Genomic DNA, 16,825 nt, shown 5'->3' with positions numbered 1-16,825 from the left:
AGATACAGAAAAGAACAAGATTAAACATAACATAAGTACAATTTTTCCATCAATTAATTTTTAAGACCTTGAAATATCTTTTTAACAATTGGAAATATTTCAACTGTTCAAAAAAAAAACTTCTCTTTCATGATTAATACTAAAATTTGTTTCAGTTCTTTATGAAATTCAAGGACAATATAAGAAAAGAGGTAAAACAGAATGATGAACAAAGTTTCAATTTTATATAAATCATAGATCACATTCCCTCAATTATTTTTTCTATCAAGTGTACAGAGACAACCCAAGGTAGGTCTCTTACAACAGTATTCATCTTCATAAATTATTAATACATCATATCTTATTTTACCAAGGCTCAAAGCTTCTACAAAGGAACATGATTTAAAAATTTTGCATCATATGAAAAATGCTAAAACTGATCAGGATTTGAACCTAGGATTCTCCAGATTAAAGGCCCTACTTTCGGCAAATCAAACGGTATTATAGAAGAACCAGATTCACTCAAACAAAACAATCCTCATTCAAACATTAAAAATCAGAAAAAGCAAGGTTCTTATCTCAATAAGTCTCATTATTTCAAAAAAAGATTTATATAAACTAAACAAATTAATACAAAGGGGTAAAGAGCACCTTCCTTCCTTATTGAAAAAATAAAATACATCCAGTAAAAATGAGCTAAAATTTTGCTAACAAACACCTAAAAAAATTGGAACAATTTTTTTTATTTCAGTTTCATCACCACTTGGAATGCAATCAACTCTATGTGCTAATTCAAACTTTTGCCATACATACGCATAACCTATACAGTCAGTAAGAATTCTAATAAACCTTAACATTGCATTAGCCTAATAGACATATTAACATATCACCAAATATTATAAGATATCCAGTCCCCTGAAAATACAACAGATATAGCATTCCATCTTCATGATGATCAAAACACACTGACAATCTCTGTAGCAAAATAGTGTCTAACACATCATAGTTCTTTTTCAATAACAATCAGCTACTCAACTAACACTTTATAAAGTATAATAAAACTGAAATTGGTCATCTGATTTGAGAGGCTTAGTACAAACTTCATTATAGCAGTATGTGCTCATTTATTATCTAGATTCCTAAACAGCTAATCGAATACCATTAAAAATAACAAATATGTACAACATATATGTTTGCTTTTGTTAATTCCTTTATTTCATTTTACTAATTCCTTTATTTCTGCTGATGATCATCATTTAAAAGCCAAAATGCACATCCAGTTACAGATATTTATTATTCACCAGATTTTTAACTCATTTATCTATATTTAAAAAATAAAATTTAATATAAGAATCATATAACAATTGTAAATAGTAGATATTAATATAATCACTTACATAACCTTCTGGATGTAACTTAATTAGGAACCTTTTACGTTTAAAACTGATTTTTCTAATTTTCGCCCATGAAAATGTATTTATTTTAGTGTAATTCTGGAAGACAACAATACCCATATGCGCAACTGATAAATTCAGTGGTACTCCTTCATTATCCTGAAACAGTAAACCAAATTTTGTATTATACAACAGCGTTATGTATGTAAATTTTTTATATGCACACTGTGCATATGTATATGTTTCTGTATAACACATTCCAATATAAGATTCCAGTTAGGTAAGTTTAGTTATCATTAGCATAGAACAGTTCCTGGCAAGAAAATTTAATATCAAACTAAAATGGATAATCATAACAACAGTGCTTACTCTTTTTCACATACAAACCACACCTGAATCAGTTATGAAAGCTGTACTATCTTTTTATAATGTAAAACTGTCAATTATGCGCTCCTTCATCTAGTTACTATACAAAGAGTATGTCTTTTTCGTTTGTTCTCGATAACCGTGAAAACTACTGAATTAATCATTATGAAATTTTAACTGCAGTTTTCTTATGATCCTGGAATGTTTACCATAGTTCAAAACTCATCAATTTCATTACTATACACATCATAAATAAAAACAAAAACATATATATATATATATATATATATATATATATAAACTAGAACTTTTGTTACTAAATTTAATACTGTAGTCTAAATTGATAAATAGTGTCTACATCAATTGTTGTCTATGACAATATAGACTCTTCAGAAAGTTATTATGTGGTTTACAAATTATAATATCATTGTCTAATCTGGTGATGACTCATAAGAACTCATCATTTTTATATACTGAACTAATAAGTTCCACCAGGGTAACCCATACACATAATTGGTTTTTCAAATCAGCAAGGTCAAAGATAGAAATAACTTCTAGGGCTACTTGCTAGAATTTATGATTGTAGACATCGTGAATTTACAGCAGAGGGTTCTAAAAGACTTGAAGAACAAAGAGCCACATATACATTGCTCGATAAGAGTTCAAAATATGTTAAAAATTTGAAAATTTCAAATAAACTTTTGATATCACTCTGAAATTGACTACTGAATCTGAAAGATATTTAAATAGGTAACATGATTAAAATATGTAACAGCTGTGATGCCAAAAATGGAAATGATGAAATTCCTGGATTTTACTGTGCTGGAAGCAAAGTAGTTCTTCAACAACTTCAGTAGTCTCCTGATTTCATTAAAAATTTGGTTTCGAGAACACATCTTTTATCTCATCATTTTATTTTATCCAGTAACTTGTGAATAGCGATAACTCTGCGAGCAAAAGCCCACACAATTATTAAAACACTATTTCCAATTTTTGAAGTAATATATGCATATATTGAAGCTGCAACAGATGATACTAGCTAAGAATATTAATGTAGTTATGAGAATAAGATCATCGACAGAAAAACTTCAAATTCTATGCTTTATGAACATATTTCTACGTATCAATGAGCCACTAAATTTAAGTTCCATAAATTTACAAAAACATGTCTGGGGAAGAAGAAATTAAGATTCAGAAAAATAAATCACCAAATCAGATTTAGAAGTTAGGCCCATATTACACATGTCATCTAAAAATGCCTTTAATTATGGCAAGTTACACATTCTTTCAACCATACTAGGAATTATTTGAAAAAGAACAAACATAATTATTTTTGTCAGTCTTCTACTATAAAACTTATAAGCCCATCAGTATTAAAAAAACGGCTGAAAAAATTAATTACACAAAAAGGCTGATTCCAAAAGCTTTATAATCAGTATTACTTAACAAAATGGGATATTTTATTATTATATTTTTTTATAAACTTCATATGAAATAACACTCCAATACAAATCACATTTCACTAGCAACAACCAAAGAAAACACAATTATGTTTATATGTGCATGCACAGCTGGCATATAATTTTATCATTTTGTAGCTACTTTAAGGAGCTACTTTTTTTTTCCATTAGATAGCACAAGATTATAATGTTACAAAAACTGATATTGATCAGACCAAATATGAACAAAAATGATGCCAATCTTAAAAGCTAAGAAGATAAGATTACAAAGTTCAAGCCTGGTCTGGCAGTAGGTGGGAAAGGGCCAATATAAACATACAATCATTATCATTTTACAATTAAATACAGTGTAAAATTAAATTTGATAATAAACTCCTTGAAAATGGAGTGTCAGATTTTCATTAAGTATATAAGTATACATAAATATTTAATTGAATTAAACATTTATGTATACAGTTTAGCAAAACGCTTGCGTTGCTAGTGAAAAACTATTTCACATATTGTTAATTACTTAAATTTATTTTTAAAGTAAATCTAAAAAGGAGCCATTTTAGAACTCAGATTCCATAGGCTGGTTGAAATTTATAAAATCCATAACCATGTTGTTTTAAAATTCTGAAGTGTTATAAATCATAGCATTTCAAACTGATCTGCCAAATCTCAAAAGTATAACTTTAATACTTTTCATTTTTTTGTTTTTTTTTTATAAAGTATAGCATCACTGGGACTCAAATCAGAGATGTCTGGTTTAGTAGAAATTCAGCATTATCTATTAAATAATAAAATTCAAATATAAGAATCTTTATCACAATTTTTTTACCATAGTAAATGCAGCAAAGAAACTGAGTGAAACATTTCTGAATTGCTTCAGGGGCAACTGACCATTAACTGCATATAATAAATTTATTTTTTGATATGAAAGCGATCTGGCAACACAATAGTCATTTTCTTTTCTTTGCCATGCCCATCAAGAATAAAAGAAAAATTATATGCAGCTAATAATTTGGAATTTTTTTTTAAAGTTGGTGTTAATTTAAACATCAAATTAAAAAAAAAAAAATCTGATATGGAATTTTGTGATTTTTATAAATCCAAAGATCAGCCAAAGTAAGGGTTTAAAAAAAACTACTTTAAGGGTTTTAAAAAACTACTTTTTTGGGTTGCACTAAATAACTTTATCTCAAACACTCTGAAGTTTAGTAAAGAAAATCTGACAATATGTAAAAGAGACTAAATGTTTAGAAATACTTATAATTTGACAGTCCATTTCTACAATAATTATCATCAAACTCAATCGTACATAATAATTAAATCAGTTATATTAATAATAATACACAATAAAGTATTGATTTTTTTTTAATATGGAACATGACTACAGGACTTAGCAACAGCTCCTGAAAAATCTTTGAAAGCATTATACTGCCCAACAATGAAAATGTTTCGGGGTTCTCGAAAATAGCGTATTCTTATGTATTTCTGTGTTTTTTTTTTTGTTTTTTTTGTCTTCAGTCATTTGACTGGTTTGATGCAGCTCTCCAAGATTCCCTATCTAGTGCTAGTCGTTTCATTTCAGTATACCCTCTACATCCTACATCCCTAACAATTTGTTTTACATATTCCAAACGTGGCCTGCCTACCTAATTTTTTCCTTCTACCTGTCCTTCCAATATTAAAGCGACTATTCCAGGATGCCTTAGTATGTGGCCTATAAGTCTGTCTCTTCTTTTTACTATATTTTTCCAAATGCTTCTTTCTTCATCTATTTGCCGCAATACCTCTTCGTTTGTCACTTTATCCACCCATCTGATTTTTAACATTCTCCTATAGCACCACATTTCAAAAGCTTCTAATCTTTTCTTCTCAGATACTCCGATTGTCCAAGTTTCACTACCATATAAAGCGACACTCCAAACATACACTTTCAAAAATCTTTTCATGACATTTAAATTAATTTTTGATGTAAACAAATTATATTTCTTACTGAAGGCTCGTTTAGCTTGTGCTATTCGGCATTTTATATCGCACCTGCTTCGTCCATCTTTAGTAATTCTACTTCCCAAATAACAAAATTCTTCTACCTCCATAATCTTTTCTCCTCCTATTTTCACATTCAGTGGTCCATCTTTGTAAATCCTTTTTACTCTCGGCTAGAATTACTATACCATCAGCAAATCGTAGCATCTTTATCTTTTCACCTTGTACTGTTACTCCGAATCTAAATTGTTCTTTAACATCATTAACTGCTAGTTCCATGTAAAGATTAAAAAGTAACGGAGATAGGGAACATCCTTGTCGGACTCCCTTTCTTATTACGGCTTCTTTCTTATGTTCTTCAATTGTTACTGTTGCTGTTTGGTTCCTGTACATGTTAGCAATTGTTCTTCTATCTCTGTATTTGAACCCTAATTTTTTTTAAATGCTGAGCATTTTATTCCAGTCTACGTTATCGAATGCCTTTTCTAGGTCTATAAACGCCAAGTATGTTGGTTTGTTTTTCTTTAATCTTCCTTCTACTATTAATCTGAGGCCTAAAATTGCTTCCCTTGTCCCTATACTTTTCCTGAAACCAAATTGGTCTTCTCCTAACACTTCTTCCACTCTCCTCTCAATTCTTCTGTATAGAATTCTAGTTAAGATTTTTGATGCATGACTAGTTAAACTAATTGTTCTGTATTCTTCACATTTATCTGCCCCTGCTTTCTTTGGTATCATGACTATAACACTTTTTTTGAAGTCTGACGGAAATTCCCCTTTTTCATAAATATTACACACCAGTTTGTATAATCTATCAATCGCTTCCTCACCTGCACTGCGCAGTAATTCTACAGGTATTCCGTCTATTCCAGGAGCCTTTCTCCCATTTAAATCTTTTAATGCTCTCTTAAATTCAGATCTCAGTATTGTTTCTCCCATTTCATCCTCCTCAACTTCCTCTTCTTCCTCTATAACACCATTTTCTAATTCATTTCCTCCGTATAACTCTTCAATATATTCCACCCATCTATCGACTTTACCTTTCGTATTATATATTGGTGTACCATCTTTGTTTAACACATTATTAGATTTTAATTTATGTACCCCAAAATTTTCCTTAACTTTCCTGTATGCTCCGTCTATTTTACCAATGTTCATTTCTCTTTCCACTTCTGAACACTTTTCTTTAATCCACTCTTCTTTCGCCAGTTTGCACTTCCTGTTTATAGCATTTCTTAATTGCCGATAGTTCCTTTTACTTTCTTCATCACTAGCATTCTTATATTTTCTACGTTCATCCATCAGCTGCAATATATCGTCTGAAACCCAAGGTTTTCTACCAGTTCTCTTTATTCCGCCTAAGTTTGCTTCTGCTGATTTAAGAATTTCCTTTTTAACATTCTCCCATTCTTCTTCTACATTTTCTACCTTATCTTTTTTACTCAGACCTCTTGCGATGTCCTCCTCAAAAATCTTCTTTACCTCCTCTTCCTCAAGCTTCTCTAAATTCCACCGATTCATCTGACACCTTTTCTTCAGGTTTTTAAACCCCAATCTACATTTCATTATCACCAAATTATGGTCGCTATCAATGTCTGCTCCAGGGTAAGTTTTGCAGTCAACGAGTTGATTTCTAAATCTTTGCTTAACCATGATCTATCTATCTGATACCTTGCAGTATCGCCTGGATTTTTCCAAGTGTATATTCTTCTATTTTGATTTTTAAATTGGGTGTTGGCAATTACTAAATTATACTTGGTGTAAAACTCTATAAGTCGTTCCCCTCTTTCATTCCTTTTGCCCAGCCCGTATTCACCCACTATATTTCCTTCCTTGCCTTTTCCAATGCTTGCATTCCAATCTTCAACTATTATTAAATTTTCATCTCCTTTTACGTGTTTAATTGCTTCATCAATCTCTTCGTATACACACTCTACCTCATCATCATCATGGGCGCTTGTAGGCATATAGACGTTAACAATCGTTGTCGGTTTAGGTTTTGATTTTATCCTTATTTCAATGATTCTATCGCTATGCGTTTTGAAGTACTCTACTCTCTTCCCTATCTTCTTGTTCATTATGAAACCTACTCCTGCCCGCCCATTATTTGAAGCTGAGTTAATTACTCTAAAATCACCTGACCAAAAGTCGCCTTCCTCTTCCCACCGAACCTCACTAATTCCTACTATATCCACATTTACCCTATCCATTTCCCTTTTTAAATTTTACCAACCTTTTTTAAGCTTCTAACATTCCACGCTCCGACTCGTAGAATGTTATTTTTTAGTTTTCGGGTGACCCCTTCCTTAGTAGTCCCCACCCAGAGATCCGAACGGGGGACTAGTTTACCTTCGGAATATTTTACCAAGGAAGGCGCCTCCATCATTGCTATATGAAAATGCAGAGAGCCACATTTTCTTGGAAAAAAAGCAGCTGTAGTTTTCCATTGCTTTCAGCTGCGCAGTACTCAGAGGACTGAGTGATGTTGATATGGCCGTTTAAGTCATTGTGACTCACGCCCCTAACAACTACTGAAAGAGCTGCTGCCCTCTTTCAGGAATCATTCCTTAGTCTGGCTCTCAACAGATACCTCTCCGATATGGTTGCACCCTCGGTCCAGCTACTCTGTATCCCTGAGCACTCAAGCCCCCTCACCAACGGCAAGGTCTCATGATTCATAGAGGAGATTTCTGTCTGCTGAATTCAAAAATCACCATAAAAATGACCAATTAGGTCTTAGTTTGAAGATACCATGATGTCCTTTTTACCTGATTTACATTTTTAGCTTGGGGGTAATTTTATTTTTGGAGTTGTCACACCTGTTAAATGACAAAACACAATGTTCTCCAGCTGTTTGTAGGTTATAAACAATATTACTATTGCTGTGACTGTGATTTTCATATTGTTTGTGTTGTAATTAGTACAGAATTTCTAGTTTTCTGCTTTTGAAGTGAAAAATTTCTTATATCAAAATGCCATGAAAATGTGTAAATTCAGTGAATAATTTTTGTTACATCTGTGATGAAATAACATTTTCATCACAGAAACACAATCTGACACCTCTTGTGAATCTGCTTATCAACATTATTTTGGTATGAAGCTAGGGGACCAGAATAAGTCATGAGCTCCACATATATGTTCCAACTCTTGTTCAGTTATACTACGAGAATGGCTGAAAAATAAAAAATGATCTATGGCTTTTGCTGTGCCAATGGTTTGGCAGAAGCCTACAAACCATATAGATAACTGCTATTTCTGCTTAATTCCACCTACAAAGGCAGGATTGTCAATGAAGACAAAAGGAACAGTTCAATACTCAAATCTTCCATCTGCTATTCGATGTATTCCATATTCAGGTAGTTTATCAGTTCCTACTCCACCCCAAAATTATGAGCTTGAAGTAGAAAATGAAGACAGTGTGGAAGAAGAACCAAAAAAACTTTCCACATCCTATGACTCTGATTGTGATAAAAAGATGATACACTACACAGACTGAGTCAAGCAGAATTGAGTGATCTCATTATCTTGATTTGTCAAAGCAGAAGGCAGAACTTCTAGGGTCAATACTACAGCAATGGAATTTTTTCCAACGTGATGTCAGGGTCTCACAACACAGACATCATCATAGGGATCTGCTTTCTTTTTTTGAGAAGAAAAGCAATCTTCTTGTTTGCTGCGATGTTAATGGTTTGATGAAATGTTTGAATTTGATTCATGGTCCAACTAATTGGAGGCTATTCGTACACTCCTTCAAGCTTAGTTTGAAAGCTGTATTTCTTCACAACAACAGACAGACTTCACAAGTATGTCTTCCTTCTATTCCTGTTGGTCATGCAATTCACATGAAGGAGACTTAAGCAAACATGGCAATCCTCAAGACTGGCATCAAATATGTCAATCAAATATGCTGAACACATGTGGAAAATCTGTGGTGATCTAAAAGTCATCGCTGTACTCTTAAGAATGCAACTGGGGTACACTAAATACCGCTTCTTTTTATGTATATTAAACAGCAGGGATAGGAATCGCATTATATTCAAGCAGACTGGCCTGCAAGAAATCTTAACTCTAGCGAGAAAAATGTTGTTGCTGAGCCTCTCATGAACCCAAAAGATGTTCTTCTTCCACCCTTTCATATAAAGCTGGGTTTGATGAAAAATTTTGTCAAAAGTATAAAACGAGAAGGACGAGCCTTTAAGTACTTAAAAAGACAAATTTCCTACATTAAGTGATGCAAAAGTTAAGGAAGGTATTTTTGTTGGGCAAAAAATTTGATAACTTGTAAAGGATCCTACATTTGACCAAGTGTTGGAGGGAAAAGAAGAGGAAGCTTGGGAAACTTTAAAAGGAGTCATTCATGAATTTTTAGGTAACTTTAAAAGAGATAAAAACTAGTCAGTTGGTGAAAGTACTTCTGCAAAAATACCATCAAATCAGATTCAACATACATTTTCCCCACTTATACCTAGACTTTTTCTCTCCTGGTTGTGCAGTTGTCAGTGATAACACAGAGAAAGATTCCATCAGGATATTTCTCTAATGGAACAAAAACATCAGGGCTGTTGGAATAAAGCAATGCTTGCGAATTACTGCTGGTCTGTGTGAAGGGATGCTCCAGAACTCACCTACAAGAGGAATGTCAAAAGACAATGATCTCATGAAGCCACCACATGATTCTTTTCAGACCCAATCAACTGCCAGGTATTCTTCCATCAATTAAGAACTGTTAGAATGTAACTGTTTTTAAAAATTGTCAAATGGGACTTTCTATTTTGATATATGTAATTAAAATGTATCGTTTTCTCTTAATCCATTAAAGTAAAATACTTCCACCTATTGTATATCATTCCAGAAACTGGAATTAATAAAAGCTTCTCTTCGTCATATTCGTTTTTCTCAATCCAAAATTAATAAGATTTGACTCATAAAGTGAAGGAAGCATTCAAAAAAAGATTCTTTGTTGGGTATTGTTATTAACCTTTTCACTGCTGTAGACATGTTGAAGTGCAACAAAGATTATTTCTGATATGCTACTACTAACCCAGTGACACAAAAATGCACAATAGAAGTACAATATTGCAGTTTTAAAAATTCCTTTTACCACAGCCAATAGTTCAGAACAAAAAAGGCAGTTCTGTAATCTATTTTAAAAGTGTGCTATAAACAGTACTGCTAATATTCTGGTTTAAAAATATATAGAATGATTTATTATTATAAGTATTAAAATTTTTATTTTAGTAAATCCATATTTCAAACAAGGCTTATATTGTTAAAACTTTTTTCAAGGTTTTTTTTTTTATTTTAAACAATTTTTTAAATAAACTAATAGTCCAAAAAAATAAAACTCCTTAAAAAAATTAGAAATTAATATTTGTCTTAAATGTAATTATTTCACACAAATCATAATTTAATAATCATCAATTCCAACTAAATTAAAAATAAAATACGTCAGTATGACATTATAAATATGTTTAAAATATTAAAGAAATTTTTTTTTTAAATAATTTTGAGAGTTTGTGATTAATAATAACTACCAGGGTCATTTTAAAGTTCTCAGCCTGACACAGAGAAGGCGGGAGTACGACCAAGACAATGATATTTGTTAAGTAAGATCCTTTAGATGGGCATGCTGTGAAATTTCAGATGAGTACAATAAGTTGCTTGTTTGTAACGTTAGAGTAAAAGAAATAATTTTTGATATTTTCTAAAAAGAAAATGGATAAAATTGAAGTTCAAACTTCTAGAAAATACTTTCTTTAAAAAGGTTTACCTCGAAGGACATACAAAAAAAGTTAAATTCCACATTAATGGATTCTTCCCTTTCATTTTCAACAGTAAATATGTGAACTGCAGAATTTAAACATGGTCGTATATCCAATTAACATGATCGATCAATGCTCGGAACACTCAAAAACTGCTACAACCAACAAAATTATCATTCGAGTCCACAATTCCATATTAAATGATAGCCGATTTAAGGTACACAAGCTTACAAACATTGTAAACATTTTGATAGAACCATAACAACCAAATTTTACATTATGTTTTGAGCATGAAAAAGCTTTCATGCACAAAACATTATGTAAAGTTATGTATCCGCCTTATGGGTGCAGCATTACGTAAAAGACAAGTTAACAATTCCTGAGGGTGTTTAAATCTTATTTAAACACAATTCAACTGTTTCTTTCACAATTTATAACAGTAGATGAAACACAGATTCACCATTACACAGGAGAGACCAAACAGCTATCCAGGCAGTGGGTTAGAGCAGATGAATGTGCGCCAAAGAATATAAAAACGGTTCCATCTGCAAGAAAAGTGATGGCTATGGTTTTTTGGAATTCTCACGGTGTGGTGCTCATGTTACCTGGAAAAAGGTAGAACCATCATTGAGGAATATTAAGCTTCACTACTGATCGAAGGGTACTATACAGGCTAAATAATAACCACAATAATGCATCTACCACTCATCTCAAGTTGCTGCAACAACACTCCATGACCTATGTTTCAAAGTGCTTTCACATCCACCATATTTAACAGTTACTCTTCCCAAACATGAAAAAATGGCTGCCAGACAAAGATTCACTTCAAATGATAAGGTCAAATGATATTTAACAGTTACTCTTCCCAAACATGAAAAAATGGCTGCCAGACAAAGATTCACTTCAAATGATAAGGTCAAAGCTGAAAAAGCCACTTAATTTTCAGAGTTGGGTAAATCACATCATACTGAGAATATTACAAAAAAAAGAAAGGATAATCCAACGACTTTCTAAACGTATCAAACTTCAAGGTGAATATGCTGATAAATAGAAATTTCTGAAAAATCTTGGGTTTCTTTGTTAGCTCAAGAATATGCCATACAATACTTGTAATGGTTCTATTATACCTAGAACAAGCATCTTACGAGTATTTAAAAAAAATTAATAGAATGTAAACAGAACCAATGCTTCTGCTTCATCTAAATAAACATAAAGTAACACAATACATTTTATAACACAATAACTTTGTATCATAGACATGCTAAAATCACAAACAGTTACAGTTCTAAAGGATAAAAACAAAAAAAAAAATCATTACCATCCTGCATAAAAAATTCACAATCAGATATTCTTTGAAAACAGTGAATAAAGATCATACCTTAGCTGGATGCATCTTCATTCCGTATAATTCACATCTTCGTGCTGTTTCAAGGAGATTCAAATCAGCTTCAGCAGGCGATTGACCACTATAAACAAATAAATTAATAACAAATTGTTATCAATAAGTATTAATAATAAGAAAATAAACAAGTAAAGATAAATTTAAAAAATAACAAACAAATCAAACAACTTTTTTTTAATTAAAAAAAAGGAAAAATAATGTATATATTAATTAATATAGTGGAACACAAACAAAAAATATATTTCTTTTCATAATAGAAACCCAGAGTATGTTCTGTAATCTACAATCTCAAACAGAGAGACAAACCACTATTAATTATCTTCTGATTCCCTCCTCTAAGATTTCTCAGGTTTCCTCGAGCTTTAATAAATCTGTGATCCCCTCCAACCACTTTTACATTTATCAACTCCTTCCCTTATTACTTCTTTTCCCTAATTCACAAAGTCAAACATAGACTACAACATCCCTTTATTATACTGTTACATTCTAACCATATTTCTTTATTTCTGAATTAGGATTCTCTTTTGAAGTTCAGGGCATTCCATTTTAATTCAACAAATGATCAGTGCATCACTATTTTTGATTTTGATGGAATTTGGTATATGATAATGACCTTGTAGTGGCAAAAAAAAATACTTTTTTATATTTTTAAAAAACCTTTTCTTGAGTAATATAGTATTTTCTAACTCGCCAACAGGTAAAAACAGCCATTTTTGTCACTTTTTTCATGAGTTCTAGCATTCTTATTTTACATTGTACAAAGGGTCAAAAAAGGCTTTTTGATAAAAGTAAAGATGGAACTTCATCTTAGTGTACTCAAAATTCATTTTGTTACATAACCAAATCTTGTAATGTTGTAATTGTTTTTTTCAAATTTTGGGCCCAAAATAGATAATGAAGGCTTAGGGTAACAGGCCTGTTTTTTATCTTTTAACTCTTAGGTACTAGTAGGACTTATAAAAAAAAACTGGATTGCTTCCAAGTGTCCTTCATTAAAAAAAAATGGCCATCAAATCGAAAGATTTTGAAAATGTCTCATTTTTGGAGCCCAAAAACCACATGTGGGACAGAGGGCAAAAATCTGAAATATTTACAGCAGTACGTACCTTTTATGTACTTTAAAACCATATAAAATGTATTTTGTTGCTCAAAGGGGTTGACAAGTAATGAAGCCAACAAAACCACTAAAAACACTGTTGCTTTTAACCATAAACAATGTATCTAAAAATAACTATACTCATTACACTCAATAAATTGATAATTAATAAATAGTCAATTATAAAATGATAAATAGTGAATTGCAGAATGATAAATAATTACAAAATGATAAACAATTCAGATACATTAACAAGTTGTTCAATTCACTTTTTCCTTATTTTACTCCTGCTAATGGAAGTTATGAATAAATCTTCCACTTTTTGATAACAAAATTAACTTGATCCTACATGATCCTTTTCCATGGTATGAGCCAAAAAAATCTCATTCAGCTGCAACTTCAAAATCTTCTTGATAGTAGCACACATTTATGAAGTTTTTTTTGTTTTTATACTAGGCTGAGAAGCCATCAGAAAAATAAAAAAAATTGCTTAACTTGTGGTAAGAGTGTTTTTACATTATTTATATCTTGCTTTAGAAAGCAGAAGAATGACGTAGTATTGTGCTCAAGTACTCACTAATCACATAGTAGCTATGGCTTTGTAATTTTCCTTTTCTTTTTAAATGTATGAGAAATGGATGTATTGTGGTGTAAGTTTTTGACCAGTGATATGACTGGACTTTATCCTGTATGACTTTATCCTGTATATGACTTTTTTTTCCTGTATCACAAAAGCATAATTTTGAGAGAAGTCTCTCATTACAATACATTCACCCTCCAATAAGTTTTCCTTTTTAATGTTGAGAAAATTAGCTTGTTTCCTTGCAACAAGATGATGCCTTTTTTAGATTATTTAAATTTTCAGTAAGTTTATCTAAGTACTCTTGAAATGGAAGAATTTGAGTAGTTAGTTCACTACGGTCAACAAAAACCCACTGTTTGAAGATAATTTCAGAATCAAAGTCATTCCAGCTCTCTTGCAGTAATTTGAGCACTTCATCAGTGCATGGACATTTTTCACACTATGACAGCATGCACATTTAATTTTCTACATCACATACAATGGTTGAAAGGAAAATTAATCAAATTTCTTTTTATGAGTCTTACATTTTGGTGGGTAACACACAGACAGAGTGAATACCTGACCAGCCACCCAGAACACAAAATTTAGGTCTTAAGTAAGAAAATTTTGAAAAACCAATTTTTAAATTATGCTTTTCTTTGACGGCTGTGTAAAAACGTTTTTAAGTTAGATAAGATAAGCCCTTTTTGAATATTAATTTTCTTCCCATCAGCTTGTCTTACGGAGACACAATCCTTCTTGCCTGGCATCATTCAGCTGTGCTCATCATTCTGGTAAAAATCTTGGACACATTTAATAACATCTTCATCAATTACGTGACTGGGTTTCTTTTTGCCGATTTGTGGCAAAATTTCACTTGTTTTAACTAATTGTTTGGATTGACGGGCTAAATACTGACTAACATTACTCATTTTGAATTTTTTGAATGCTCCAGCTGCTAGGTAATAAACTTAAAATACTGTTTCCTGGGTTGAAATAACCATTTTCCTTTTATCCTTTATTTTAATGATTAATTCTTCATATTCCCTGCCTAAATTATCATAATTTTGTGGTACTAAACTGGTTTCTTCTGTATAAATATTTAAATCAAAGGAATCGTTTAATTTACTGGTAACTGACTCGGCTATTTTAGTAATTTTATTTTTTTAAATTGGTTCATTTGCGCTGCTCAATAATTTTTTAACTTTATCGGGGGGTGGGTGGGGGGATTCCAAGTGCTGAAAGAACTTTATTCACAGACTCGATTATAACACAATGAGGCTCAAATATATCTTGACATTCCTGTTTGCTTTCTGTATCCATCTTGTGGGTTTTGTATTTTAAGCATTTTGTACACAGTGCTCTATCTAGAATTAATTTTAAATTTGGATTGCTTTTTGAAAGTGTCAAAGATATTTCTCAAAGAGATTTCTTAACCAGTTTAGTGTGACTGCTAAATGAGTCAGAGAAACTTTTCCCATTAATATGAAAATATTTATCTAAATATTTGGTTTTATGAAAAGTACAGATATTTTTTGTTTTGGTACATCCACTTCTTAAAGATATCGATGTTATTTGCTGTTCAGTAAACTCTAAAATATCATGCAATACTGAAGCTCTATTGTAATTCAATTTGTGGCATACTGTTTCAGTGTGAATGCCAACTAAACACTCCATAATCCATTTTTATAAAATGCATGGGTTCTTACAATAACAATAGTTAGCATAAATCATAAAACTACCAATTTCAACTCACTTTGTCATATTCCAGTTTCTCTACAGCTAAAATAAACATTTCTCTACTTAATAAAATTTAATATAAAAGATATCGCATAAAAGAGAAATTCACTGCTAATAAAATTACTTTATAATCAGGTGTACACTACCTAACCACAGTATTAACCCTAGCAACAACATAACATATCTCATTGAAATTAAAACAGTAACTGAGCCTTCTACAATGCTTAAATTCAGGATTATGCAAACATTCATGTCCATGGATGTCTATACACTATCATGTTTAAAGTTGAGTTTGCGTGTATGAGTCATACTTTAAGTAACAAACTATCTAGAATGTAAGCTATCTCTTTATAGATATATCAAAATATTTTGTATAATAGGCCAACATTATTATCTGAAAAAATACATGCTGTTAATTTTTTGGATATATTGTTTACGATTAGAAGGAGCAGTGTTTTTACCGGTTTTGTTGGCTTCATTTTTCGTCAACCCCTTTGATTATCAAAATAAATTTTACATGGTTTTAAAAGGTACTTCTTACTGCTGTAAAAATTTCGAATTTTTGTCCCCTGACCCACATGTGGTTTTTGGCCTCCAAAAATGAGACTATTTTCAAAATCTTTCAATTTGGCAGCAATTTTTTTTCATTAAGGAACTCAGTAGCACTCCAATTTTTTTTTATAAGAACTACTACTACCTAAGATTTAAAAGGTATGAAACAGGCCTGTTACCTTAAGCCCTTCATTATTTATTTTGGGCCCAAAATTTTAAAAACCAACAATTTGTAAACATAACTTCAACAATTAGAACATTTGGTTATGTAGCAAAATGAACGTTAAGTACACTAAGATGAAGTTCCATCTTTCCTCTTTTCAAAAAGCCCTTTTGACCCTCTGTATGATGTAAAATAAGAATCCTAAAGCTCATGGAAAAAGTGACAAAAATGGCTGTTTTTACCCGATAGCGAATTAGAAAATTTGTCTATTACTCAAGGAAAACTTATTTTTAAAAATATAAAAAAAATATTTTTTGGCCACTACAAGGTGGGTAGTTATCATATACCAAATACCATCAAAATCAAAAATAGAGA

At 31.4% G+C, this 16,825-nt stretch overlaps 1 protein-coding gene across 3 annotated transcripts in view; it reads right to left on the bottom strand.

Moving 5' to 3' along the window:
* LOC142332914 (FERM, ARHGEF and pleckstrin domain-containing protein 1-like) overlaps window positions 1-16,825 on the bottom strand; it is a 410,843-nt gene that overhangs the window by 201,120 nt on the left and 192,898 nt on the right. For all 3 annotated transcript variants that reach the window (XM_075379617.1, XM_075379618.1, XM_075379619.1), the window contains exons 7-8: window positions 12,314-12,401; window positions 1,377-1,532 (exon numbers count right to left, since the gene is read on the bottom strand). In XM_075379617.1, the coding sequence (XP_075235732.1) occupies window positions 1,377-1,532; window positions 12,314-12,401 (244 nt within the window). The remainder of the gene's footprint in view (window positions 1-1,376; window positions 1,533-12,313; window positions 12,402-16,825) is intronic.

Source organism: Lycorma delicatula, chromosome 12 (genome assembly GCF_047948215.1).
Source record: "Lycorma delicatula isolate Av1 chromosome 12, ASM4794821v1, whole genome shotgun sequence".
In the NCBI taxonomy this organism is placed as follows: Eukaryota; Metazoa; Arthropoda; class Insecta; order Hemiptera; family Fulgoridae; genus Lycorma; species Lycorma delicatula.
The sequence above is the reverse complement of the archived record's forward strand: the minus strand, read 5'-3'. Positions and strand labels throughout refer to the sequence as shown.